The sequence below is a fragment of the Conger conger genome, chromosome 1 (assembly GCF_963514075.1).
Source record: "Conger conger chromosome 1, fConCon1.1, whole genome shotgun sequence".
In the NCBI taxonomy this organism is placed as follows: domain Eukaryota; kingdom Metazoa; phylum Chordata; class Actinopteri; order Anguilliformes; family Congridae; genus Conger; species Conger conger.
This window is the reverse complement of record NC_083760.1, coordinates 55,094,549-55,107,916: the sequence shown is the minus strand read 5'-3', so window position 1 is coordinate 55,107,916 and position 13,368 is coordinate 55,094,549. Positions and strand designations below refer to the sequence as shown.

The window sequence follows — 13,368 nt, the reverse complement described above, 5'->3', positions numbered from 1 at the left end:
TGGACCAGGGCCGGCCACTCTGTACTGAAGTTTATACTGTTTGAGTCTCCAACTCCAGGCTGATATGTTTGCCCTAGATGCTTTAATCCAGTGAGCCATATCTGTAATATGTTTTACATTCAGATACATTTTACAGATTTAGATTCTTTACAAAAAAAAAGGTCTCCAGTTTAAAAGATGGTTACCAGTAGGTCTTAAGTGTGAAAACAAGATTTAGGATAATCTCATTTTTAACTTGATCTTTGACGTTAATTATTGTTCATATTGTGAAAATGTTTTCTCCTCTCATTTTTGGAATCAATGGTCATGTTGTAGTTGGTGCATTTTGATTATTTGTTTAAGTCCAGTTTACTCTTGTCCCTTTATAAGTCTGTGGCGTGTGGTCAGACTGGTCTCTCCTAGTCATGTGCTTGTTGTTCCTAATGTTAGATTAAATTTAATTAAGCCACAGTGCAGCACCCAGGGACCAATTCATGCATATCTTTGGTGGTCTGTAGGGTGGTGCTGGTGTCCAACTACACCCAGACCCTGGACGTACTGCAGGACATGTGCTCTCACCTGGGCTACAGCTGCTGCAGGCTGGACGGACAGACGCCTGTGGCCCAGAGGCAGAAGCTGGTGGACCGATTCAACGGCAGGTTCACCACAGACTTCATCTTCCTGCTCAGCTCCAAGGCTGGGGGCGTGGGGTTGAACTTGGTCGGCGCCTCCCACCTGGTCCTGTACGACATTGACTGGAACCCGGCCAATGACATTCAGGTGAGGGTGGTGGGGGGGGGCAGCAATATGAGCAAGGAGGGAGGTCACAGCCTATGGAAGATGGGCTTGATTCTGCCTCAAATACTGATCCTTGAACAGTGTCCATCAATAATCAGAACGGTTCCTATGGGTCTTTGAAAACCTTGAAAGTGGTGACTTTTTTAATGTGGAAAGAATGTGCTTTATTTTTCAGTGCATTAATTAATTCTATTAAATGTTTCTGTAGATATCGCATTGCCATTCAGCATGAAGGCAGAAATCTTGAATCTACTGTGTCTTCTGAACTTTTACTTGAGTCTCATATATTTACAAATAAAGTTTTGGGAAATTGAACTCTTTGAATGGCCCTGGAAGATCCCCGGTGCAAGATGGCTGCCTTTACCTTACTAAATGATTTGGAGGTGACTGGCCAGAGAAAGTGAGATGAATGTATCTGGAGATGTTTGACTCTGGAAACGGATAAAGATACCATTTTTTTCATATCAGAAACCTGCCTAATCACTTTTGAAACTATGAAATGACAAATGTTTCCATCACTCATTCATTTAAATGTAGCTGCAGCAGTTTGATTACAGTTGATTTACAGTATGACTTTGATTAGTCTTTATTTGAATAATAGTGTTTTAATTGCAGTAAAATAAACCACGGTACTCCTGCTGTAAGGTCACAGTGGAGCCTGACACTGCAGGCAATGCCCAGCAGGTGGCGCTGCTTGTCAGGTTGACTTATAGCTCCCCCACTTGAATGCAGCAAGAGCACAGAACACTTCATTCACACTTATGTGCTCTGACTTTTTTCCTTTCTTATTTCTCAGCCTCATAATGGCTTCCTTGGCTCTGAGCCTCATGCTGACTCCAAAGGCAATCAAAACCCTAGAATCAAGACTGGATACTGAAAGCTTTCTTTTATCTTCACTAAGGAAGTGATTGAAAGCAGCTGAGAACCCATGGATTCAAATTAATTCTAATTAAAGGTGACAGTCTGCACTTTAACTTATTCGTTGTTTCATTTCAAAGCCAATGTGCTAGACTACAGTCCAAATACATATGGACTGCACTGTATATTGTATTCCTCACTTCCTATTTCACTAGAGTATAAAAATGAGGAAACAAGCATGCAAAATCCCTTTGTCATCCTTCAAAATGGGAAAAGCCAAAGAACCGTCAATTCAAACATACATTCATTATTAAACATGCCACTTGGCACTGTAAGGGTAATAATAAAAAAAATGTTAAACATATGGAATGGTTGCAAACTTGCCAGGAAGAGGATGCAAGTGTATGTTGTCCCCATGGACAGTGAGGAAGACCATAGAGAACCCTATCACAGTTTAGGAATTGCAGGGATTGATTGCATCTTGAGGTCACCAAGTCTCAAAATGAATCATAAAATACTACCTCCATACCAACAAACTAACACAAGAAAGCTTTTTCTGAGCACTATAAACAAAACCAAGCATCTTGCGTTTGCCAAACCTCATTGGAATTATGAATGGAAGAGAGTGATATGGTCAGATGAGACCAAAATGCAAAGTTTTGGCCACACACACTTGACATGTTTGGTGGCAAAAGGAGTGCTCATACCTACTGTCAAATATGGAGGTGGGTCATTGATTTTCTATGGGGTTTAAGTCTGGGCTTTGGCTGGGCCACTCAAGGACAGTCAGAGACTTGTCCCAAAGCCACTCCAGTGTTGTCTTGGCTGTATGCTTTGGGTCATTGTCATGCCGAAAGGTGAACCATCGCCCCAGTCTGAGGTTGCGTACATTCATCCTTCCCTCAATTCTGACCAGTCTCCCTATCCTTGCCGCTAAGAAGCACCCCTTAGCATGATGCTGTCACCACCATCGCCTTGTGTTCGGCAGATTTAGTGCCTGGAGTTCTGCCCACAGTTAAATTTTTGTCTCTTCAGACCAGAGAATCTTTTTCCTCATGCTCTCGGAATCCTTTAAATACCACTCGGCAAACTCCAAGTGAAATAAAAAATAAAAAATAAAAAAAAAAGGTGGAAAAATCAGATCACAGGCTGATCCAACTTCTGTGGAAATTCCACAAGACAATTCAAAATGAGGCTCAGTAGTGTGTGTGGCCTCCACATGCCTGTATGCACTCCCTACAACGTCTGGGCATGGTCCTGATGAGATGACGGATGTTCTCCTGAGGGATCTCCTCCCAGACCTGGATCAGGGCATCAGTCAACTCCTGGACAGTCTGAGGTGCGATGTGGCGGGCAGGCCAGTCCATAGCATCAATGCCTTCATCATGCAGGAACTGCTGACACACTCCAGCCACATGAGGCTGAGCATTGTCATGCATCAGAAGGAACCCAGGGCCCACTGCACCAGCATATGGTCTGACAATGGGTCTGAGGATCTCATCCCGGTACCTAATGGCAGTCAGGGTACCTCTGGCTAGCACATGGAGGTCTGTGCAGCCCTCCAAGGATATGCCTCCCCAGACCATCACTGACCCACCGCCAAACCAGTCATGCTGGAGGATGTTGCAGGCAGCAGAACGTTCTCCACGGCGTCTCCAGACTCTGTCACGTCTGTCACGTGCTCAGTGTGAACCTGCTCTCATCCGTGAAGAGCGCACCCTGTGGCGAATCTGCCAATCCTGGTGTTCTCTGGCAAATGCCAATCGGGCTACACGGTGTTGGGCTGTGAGCACAGGCCCCACTTGTGGACGTTGGGCCCTCATACCACCCTCATGGAGTCTGTTTCTCACAGTTTGAGCAGAAACAAGTGGCCTGCTGGAGGTCATTTTGTAGGGCTCTGGCAGTGCTCCTCCTGTTCCTCCTTGCACAAAGGAGCAGATAGCGGTCCTGCTGCTGGGTTGTTGTCCTCCTACGGCCCCCTCCACATCTCCTGGTGTACTGGCCTGTCTCCTGGTATCTCCTCCATGCTCTTGACACTGTGCTGGGAGACATGGCAAACCTTCTTGCCACAGCGCGCATTGATGTGCCATCCTGGATGAGCTGCACTACCTAAGCAACTTCTGTGGGTTGCAGACACCGCCTCATGCTACCTCTAGTGGTGAGGGCACTGGCAAAATGCAAAAGTGACCAAAAATCAGCCAGGGACAGGGAAATGGTCTGGGGTTGTCTTGCTAATTGCCTCTCATTTCCACCTGTTGTCTGTTCCATTTGCACAACAGCAGGTGAAATTGATTCACAATCAGTGTTGCTTCCTAACTGGACAGGTTGATATCCCAGAAGTGTGATTGACTTGGAGTTACATTGTAATGATTATGTGTTCCCTTTATTTTTTTGAGCAGTGTACAATATAGCTAACCAATCATTTGTCATACAAACATCAAATTGTCTCTCTTAACCCGCCTTAATATTTTCTGTTACCCTATGAAAGCTGAGCTGTGTTAACCCCTCATCTCTGCAATGAGTCAGGCCACCCGGCCAAATCAGAACATTTCCCTGCGAAGACGCACACTGCTTGGAAATCAAAACGTTTCCATGAGAAGATACACACATCTTGGCCTGCACTCACTAAATCAAAACATTTTGGAACTAATCTCATAACTTTTACAACACCTGATTAAGTGTACTCCTTGTATTTTGTGTGCTCTTGTACACAAAGAGCTCTTGTACAGCTCAATATGTTTGAACAGACACAGTTTTAATAACTTGCTGGACTTACTCATTTTAAAAGCATTAAAATGATCCTTTAAACATTATGACTTGTTTATATTATCATTGTAGTACTAAACCGCATTTAAATCAAACTTCATCATTATTCTAAAATAAAAGCATTTTGATCAAACTTCAACAAGCTCTATTAGAGTGACAGACCATTGGCCCCGTTACTCAATTTGGCTGGACAGCCAACTCTAGGAAGTGTCCTGGTGGTTCCAAACGTGTTTCCAGGGTGATTAACGGGTGTCAGTGTGCCCACTAGATGATTGACAGACTGTGAACAGAGCCTTTGGTTTGATTCTTGGCTCCCCTCTCCACAGGCGATGGCCAGAGTGTGGAGAGACGGACAAAAGAAGACTGTACACATCTATCGGTTCCTCACCACAGGTCAGCGCCACACCCCCCAGCGCAGGACCTCAGTTACACAAACCCAAAAGTGTAGCGTGTGTCCAAATGTTTTGGATTTGAATACTTTTCTGTGCTCAATTGATCTTGCCTGATGCAGTTGGACCAACCAAGAGGTTCAGAGGGCAGGGTTTGCACTTTTTCAGAGCATTTCACAGGTTCCAATACACAACATAAGCTCAGTAAAGCATAGGAAACTATTTGAATACAAAACTATTATGCATTTAACCCAGGTTTGGTCCAAACATCATTCCATTAAACAGTGGAGCTGGCTTCAGAGTATCCTGCTTACCTTACAAAACTGGTACTGATGCTGGCTACGTGTGTGCTTGCATGCATACCATCAATTTGATGTCAACAGGTGGTGGGTTCAGACGCGTGCTAGTAGTGTCTGTGGGTTAACTGAAAGCTCTGAAAGCTCTGCTGCTAGTTTGACAGCACAGGTTCTGCTTGCCTGACGAAACTGCTAGCCTGTGCTTGTCATTAGATATAGACTGCTCAGCCTGTTGCTTTATTAACTTCAATGTTTTTTTCTTCCTGTGATGTCATAGGCACCATAGAGGAGAAGATCTACCAGAGGCAGGTGAGTAAGCAGGGTCTCTCTGGGGCTGTGGTGGGCTTGTCCAAATGTGCCGAGCACATCAGCTTCTCCAGCGAGGAGCTGCGCGACCTCTTCACCCTGCATGAGGACTCGGAGTGCGTGACCCACGACCTGCTAAGCTGCAGCTGCCATGGGGACGGCAATCGGCCTGGTAACTCCGACTACCCACCCCCGTGCCTCTACTCGCCCTCACACCACACCCTTCAAAAGTTCAGGTTCAGAAAATGAAGGTCCTCCCCAGTCTTTAGTTCCAATCATCTGGATTTGCTAAATGGCACAATTCTTCTGACAGGAGGTACTAATTAGTGAAACCAACTGGTTGAGTTTATAGATGGACTTTTACTTTCTGACCCCTGGACTGTCCACTTCTGCTCAAACACACTGCAGAAATCTGAAACCTTTCTCAGAAGTGTGTTGAGAGTGTTCAGATGGGTCTCTGTGGTTCATTTGCAATATGTCATGTCTTTTGCCCTGAAACCTAGAACTGATTTCAAGGATGAAACACTTTCAGAATGGCATTCTGGTCATAAATTTGGTAATGAGATGCATATATATTTTTATTGATGCCCGTTTGCAGGTCCAGTTGAGGAGCCCAGACCCGTGGAGGAGAGGCCGTGTCAACTGGGTCGCCGTAGCGACAGGCGCAGCTCACAGAAGCACCTTACCATGTCAGAGCTCATGCAGTGGAGACACTATTCGGGCAAGGTCCCCTCCTTCTCCGACGCCTACCTGGACAGGGCAAGGAACCACGTCTCATTCGCCCTCCAGAGCACCACTGCCGAGGGGGAAGTCCCTTCCATGCTAGGCTCCACCCGTGTCTGACAAAACTAGACCCATAGCCTTCATTTGGAAAGCCTTAAAATTGCTCTCCACAAGGACTGTATTGGATGGACACATTAAACAATTGTTATTTTTAAACAATACTGTTTTGGAATGTTTACTGATGGAAACATTCATAGCTGTCATATTTTCTTATTGTTGTCAGAAGTGTATGAGATTATGTTTAGCCATTAAATAAATAACTGAACTTAAATTTGATTTTAGAATGTCTGCGGTTTTATGGGAGCAAGGATGAAAATGTATTCCAAAATGAATCACAAAAACCTATGTTTTAAGTGAAATGATTGCATTTGCTGAAAAGACAGGAAATTAAATTGATCAGTCCTAATGCTAACATAAGCCTGCACGCCATCAAGGTAGCACAGATCTCTTGACAACTGTTACAGCCATGTATAATGTCTACTGTATGTCAAACAACCTGTTCTCACCACTGGGCAGATTAAGATTCAAACCCTTCAAAGAATCATAATCACAGTAGTGCACTGGCAATTTTGCTATTAAAGTTCCAGGCATTATACTTATTTTGCACTTTTCTAAAGCATGGTTTATTTCTAACATGCCCATGTGTCCTATTTGGGACCAAGTACAGTTGTTTTCAAATAAGTAGCAATATGTAAAAAATAAAAATAAAAAGAATAATGTGCAAATATTTTTTAATAGCTTTTAGTTCCATATTTCAAATGTAGTGGAAACATTACACATTCAATTCCAAATCAAAGCATTAACAAATTTTATCAAGTCTGTTATTCTTTTACAGGAAGCAAAGAAAAGGAATATTAATCTGTTCAAAAAAGTGGCAGTCAACATTTTTCTCTTCAAACTCAAATACTTACTGTATAAACTGAAGAAGTTTTCAAACTTTAACTTCACTTTAAATTACTGAACTAATATTTAGTTGCATAACCATTGTTTTTGATAACTACTGCGCATCTGCGTTGCATCGAGTCACCCAACTTCTGGCACCTAGAAACAAGTATTTCAGCCCAGGATGAATGAACTTCATTCCACAGTTCCTGTGAATTTTTTAGGTTTGCTTCAGAAACTGCATTTTTTATGTCACCCCACAAGTTTTCAAGGGGGTTGAGGTCGGGGGATTGAGCTGGCCACTCCATTACCTCAATCCTTTTTGTCTGGAACCAAGATATTGCTTTTTTACTTGTGTGTTTGGGGTCGTTGTCTTGTTGAAACACCCATTTCAGGGGCATTTCCTCTTTGGCATACGGCAACATAATCTCTTCAAGTATTTTATGTATTCAAACTGATCCATGATCCCTGGTATATGAACCCAAGACCGTCGTATGAAAAACATCCCATACCATGATTTTTGCGCCACCATGCTTCACTGTCTTCACAGTGTACTGTGGCTTAAATTCAGTACCCAGGGGTTGTTCGACGTGCTGTCGATGACCACTAGACCAGAACAGACCACGAGAAAAGAACAATTTTACTCTCATCAGTCCATAGAATGTTACGCCATTTCTCTTTGGGCCAATCGATGCGTTCCTTGGCAAATTTTAACCGATTCTGCACATGCCCTTTCTTCAACTATAGTGCTTTACGGAGGCTTCTTGCTGATAGCTTAGCTTCGATCAAACGTCTTCTGACTAACAGCACTTACAGGTTATTGTAGATCACCTTTGATCTTTCTGGAGCTGATGAATGGCTGAATCTTTGCCATTCTGACTATTCTTCGATCTAGTTTAACAGTCGTTGCTCGTTTTCTTACGCGTGTTTTGGGTTTTTGTTGCCATTTTAAAGCATTTGATATCATTTTAGCTGAGCATCCTATAATTTGCTGTACTTCTTTATACGTTTTCCCTTTTCCAATCAACTTTTTAATCAAATTACATCGTTCCTCCGAACTATGTTTGGAACGGCCCATTTTACTTCAGAGGGAAATATATTTTATAACAGTGTCAAACATTTGCTTCCCTTCTTCCTTAATAAAGGACAATTAATGACACCTGGACATGCCCCTTTCAATGAATGAGTCAATTACTCAGAACAAGCAGCGTGCATGTCATAACAGTTGGGTCTGTTGTTTTTCTATTACACGACTACATCTACATGTAAATTATTTGCCATGCAGAAATGTCACTACTACTAATAACAGTGGTTCATCAGGTTACTGATGTTGTACTGCTATTTTCTTGAACAAAACTGTATCAATGCATACAATCATCTAGATATGGGTCAGGAGCTTCAGTTATTGTTCACATCAGCCATCAGAATGGTGCCAAAAAAAAAAAAAAATTTTAATCCAGTGAGCAGCAGTTCTGCAGACAGAAACGCCTTGTTAATGAGAGACGTCAGAGGAGAATGGCCAGACTGGTCCAAGCTGACAGGAAGGTGACAGTAATGCAAATAACCACACATTACAACTGTAGTATGCAGAAGAGCATCTCTGAACACACAAGTGAATAGGCTACCACAGTAGAAGCCTACAAAAATAAGTAATACTTAATAAAGTGCTCGATGAGTGTATAGCCTACAGTATTTACATATAGGGACCTATACATAATTATTAATATTTGTTCAAAAGTAATTGACCAATTAAAGTCATGGCTAACTACTGTACATTCAGAGTCATTCAATGATAGTGTCACAAATCTATTTGCTTCTCACTGTAGGAATAAATGTTCTAATGTTGTATGTAATATATACAATTCATTTTGTATCTGTTTATCAAAATAATATGCTGCCATGTTAATGCTATGCAAATAAATTGGGTATAAATGACAGTGACAATGACAGGGCTGCAGCATGTTGTGAAATATCTGTGCTGATACCTTGGAGAGCAGGCTGGTGTTAGCATTAACTTAGGGCTGATCTATTTAATTTCCTGTCTTTTGATGGTTTCAGAAATGCAAACATTTCACTTAAAACATAGTTGTTTTTTTATTTCCTTAGTTCTTACACCAGCAGGTTTAATGAATATTTGGCACCGTCTCAGATTTTGTACAGACCTTGTCTATATCATGAATGGGTCCCAAAACTAAGACCTGTAAAGTATTTCTGTTCAAATCTTAGTTTTCATATTTTTTCAGCCCATGATATTATTATTTTTTGTAGACTCAAACACACCTTCTCTGGGAAGCCATGTTTGGGCATTAATATCTTGCATCAAAGTATCATCAAACCTCAAAGACAAACATGTTTTCTGTATGGCATAACCATTAAAGCCTGTACTGCATGCAATTTAATTTTTTAAGGCCCTAGATTTAGAAAGTTTAGAAGAATTTTTCCAAAAGCAGAGTCATATTGAGGGTCCTACAAACTAATTGTTTCCTTCAAAAAAATTGGTTGGCCGAGATTAACAGGTAATTTGTATCAACAAGGTCATCAGTGATTTGTATGTAGGTTGGCAGTCAATCAGTCTGAAACTCTGACCATCAGATATTGTTCTTGGAACACTAATTTGTTAATTAAACCTACTTCGTCCTATTTGGTCATTCCAGACTGTAAAGAACAGCAATGCAGGACAACAATGCATAAATAATTGCAATTTGCCTAAAGTGACTGTCCAGCAAAGTTTGGAAAACAAAACATGTAGGAACTTGTTAGTGTTGTACACAAATGTGGTCTGAAATGCTGGCCTTGAGATTGCAGTCTATGGGGTTAAGTGCTCTTTTTACATTTTGAAGCCCAAGTTTAGAAATCGGGATGATGGATTTATCTGTCCGGTCAATAAGACTGTCGATGGAAAATCACCTTGCAAAGTAGTTACCACTTTTACGGTGATGGCATGGGTTGTGTATCCCCATCCTTAGCAGAGTCATTTATGCTGCAAAAAACTCCAGTCAGGTATTTCTGTTGTTTTATTCATGGGTAGAATATATTGCATTTTATATCATTTTGAAAACCTTTCAAATTTCATCTTTTCACACTGTATATTCGAGGCAATTCACAAAAGCTCTCTTAACTTTGGGACTCTGCACCGATGAGAATGCTTTACTGAAGGAAGACTGAAAGACCTTTATATCCTATAAGACTTTATACAGGTCTTTCACCATTGATGCCTTATTTGAAGGGTAAAACCAGTGTCAGTCCTTCCATCATCTATCCCGCTTGGGCAAGAGGCAGGAATATGCTCTCGACAGAGCAAATACACTCATTCCTAGATTTAGACTTCTAATTAGCGTTCTAATTCTTTTATTCCCATAGCTCCTGCTTCCAGGCTACCAACGACAACAACAGATCCAGTTGCAGAGACTATTTTATTATTTATTGAATTGCCCAAGAACCAAAGAACACCCCCCCCCTCCCCCCCACCCCTTTTGTCTGAAAGATGGTAGAGGGGGTGTTATGGTTGGGGCATGGATGGTTGCCACAGGTACTTCATCAATAGTCTTCGTTGATGATTTAATTGCAGATAGCAGCAGCAGGAATTCACTACTGCCTAACAAACCGTAACCTGGCCATCCCGTTTTTGCAGCTAGTGGATTGCATCTTGCAGTGTAGCCTCTGTAGTGGTTTGTGATGTCTTCTGCAGACAGTAGTCATGGACCAGTAGTCATGGACACATCCAACGCTGCCTCTTCTTTTGGAGAGAATTCGTAGGTCATCAACTGCAGAGGTCTTCCTCGGCCTACCAGGCCCAATGCTCTTTCTTGTTAATAAGGTTCCAAAAGGTTGAGTGCGGTAAGCCTCAGGATTTCTCTTATGTCCCTTCACTTTTTTTTAGTCAGCCTCATAATGGCTTTGTTCATGCTTACTGACAACTCCGATCCTCGTGTTAACAAATGCTAATAAGACTCCAAAGGAAACCAAAAGCCTAGAATCAAGTCTAGATACTGAAAACTCTCTTATACCTGCACTAAGGAATGTTGATGATTAATCAGGAACAGCTGTGAAGCGTAATGCGCTATAAAGTGTTGTAACATGGTGAAACCAACAACAACAACCAACAATTATCCTTTAATAAAAGCTGAGAATCTGCACTTTAACCACATGATTACATGCAGTTGTTTGATTACAAATATACAATTGCAGAATATTGTTATTTAACTCTGTGAAGTGATGGAAATATACCTACTGAGATCCCCAAAGCTCATTTTGTATCATGCAAGGTTGTTTTAGAGGCATCTAAATTCAGAAGCATAATTGACAACAGTTAACATGCAGCCTGTAGATATTGTCTAACATTTGTATACTGGATGCATAGGGATGAAACTGGTATCAATCTTCCTTTAAAACACCAGACAAGCTTTGACAGTATTCATTGTATGAATGTGTTAACTGTATAAATAAAATTATTTAGTTAGCTGACGCTTTCATCCAAAGCAAATTTGACTAAGCAGGGGGACAATCCCTCATAGAGCAATGCAGTGCCTTGCTCAAGGGCTCAACAGCTGTGCGCATCTTATTGTAGCTACATCAGGGCTTGAACCACCAACCTTCCAGGTCCCAGTCATGTACCTTAGGTACTAGGCTAAAGGCTGCCCCAGTAAAGAGATTTGCAGCTGTTCATAGGATATTAGTTGACCTGGAAGCAGACCCCGAACAATTATTTTACTTTCACCAATTTAGTCACTCACACATCATAAAATAAGGTCCACACTTTGTTTGAGATAAAAAAATTATAATAATAAAGTCTGATTTATTGGACAGATCTTTCATCCATCAGGGCTTCAATGTCAATGTTTAGTAACACAAAACAATCATCCATTTAAACAATTCCATCTCTGGTTGGCCCCTTGAAAAGTAAAATCGAAAAAGGAAAAGACCACACAATGTCCAAGAATAGTAATGAAAAAGGCATCATATTAACATAAACAATGAATGTTTTATGAGGTAATTAAGTACAAACACATAACATGTATGGTAGACATCAATGCACAATCTTGTCAAATCAACATAGTCTGTGTTAAACGGGATGGGATGGAGAACATTCACTTAGAGCAAGGGGAATTGGTCAGAGTAACGGTTTCAGTATCTGAGGGATTAGCTGGTGCTTCAGCAACTGGCTCCTGTAGACAAGTCCCTCTGGGATGTTAATGTGACTTGATGCCACTGTAGCCAGAGCAAGCTCTTGTTGAGCAATGTTCAGCAGATCCTCCAAATGCATCATTTCACATGATGGAGCTGAACCTAGTTTGCATCTTCTGCAAGATCTCTCTTCTAACTTGCTCCTGCAAATATAGACAATACCGAGTCATCTCACATAGCAATGTTGTGAGCTACACAGCTAGCATCATGTCATCTCTACTTGCCTGAGTGACATCCAGAGCTGGATGGACAACCACCATCTAAAGCTCAACCTAGGTAAGACTGGAATGATCTTCATTCCTGCTCTAACCTCTCCCCATCTGGATCTCTCCATTTCCCTCAGGGATACCTCAGTGAAGCTATCACCCTGTGCAAGAAACCTCGGCATGCAAACATTGCGGCAGTGACCTGGTCATGCAAATTCCTCCTATACAACTTCCCGAGAATCCGCCCCTTTCTCACCCCCTACTTGACCCAGCTCCTGGTCCAAGCGATGGTTTTTACCCGCCTGGACTACTGCAACTCTCTCCTGGCTGGCCTTCCAGCATCTGCCTTCAGACCCCTCCAAATCATCCAGAATGCAGCACCTCGTCTGGTCTTCCACCTACCCAAACACTCTCACGTCACCCCCTGCTTACTTCCCTCCACTGGCTGCCTGTCATGGCTCACATCAAATTCAAAACATTGGTGCTAGCTTTCCAAGGAGTTAAGGGGTCAGCCCCAGCTTACCTCCAAAAGATCAGACCCTACACGCCTTGATAATCAAATAAGCCCAGTATCTATCTTCCCTCGAGGGTCTTTCAGTGCACTTATCCCTGGTTATGGGTATGCACTTTGCACTTTGCTGTACATTGCTCTGGGTAAGAGTTTCTGCCAAATGCGATTAAGGTAATGTTATGTAAAGGAAAATTAGCCAAAAGCTTCTATTCTTACTTCCAGCTCCAGCTAAGACGAAACAAAAAGTAACAGGTGTGGATTTGGATTTCATCACAAGATGGAAAACATGTTTGATTATGCTTTTTCATTTCAAAACCTGTAACCTGAATGTTTGTGTAAATGCAGGTTTGCATATAGACGCATTGACTGGGCTGTGATTATATGAAATAATGGGCAGCAAGACCATTTAC

The 13,368-nt window shown here is 41.9% G+C and overlaps 1 protein-coding gene across 2 annotated transcripts in view; it reads left to right on the top strand.

The window, feature by feature from the left end:
- The window catches only part of rad54b (RAD54 homolog B), a 34,083-nt gene extending 27,632 nt beyond the window's left edge, over positions 1–6,451 (top strand). For both annotated transcript variants that reach the window (XM_061217551.1, XM_061217557.1), the window contains exons 12-15: positions 498–759; positions 4,728–4,794; positions 5,364–5,564; positions 5,991–6,451. In XM_061217551.1, coding sequence (XP_061073535.1) covers positions 498–759; positions 4,728–4,794; positions 5,364–5,564; positions 5,991–6,235 — 775 coding nt within the window. In that variant the 3' untranslated portion in view covers positions 6,236–6,451. The remainder of the gene's footprint in view (positions 1–497; positions 760–4,727; positions 4,795–5,363; positions 5,565–5,990) is intronic.
- The last annotated feature ends 6,917 nt before the right edge of the window (positions 6,452–13,368 follow it).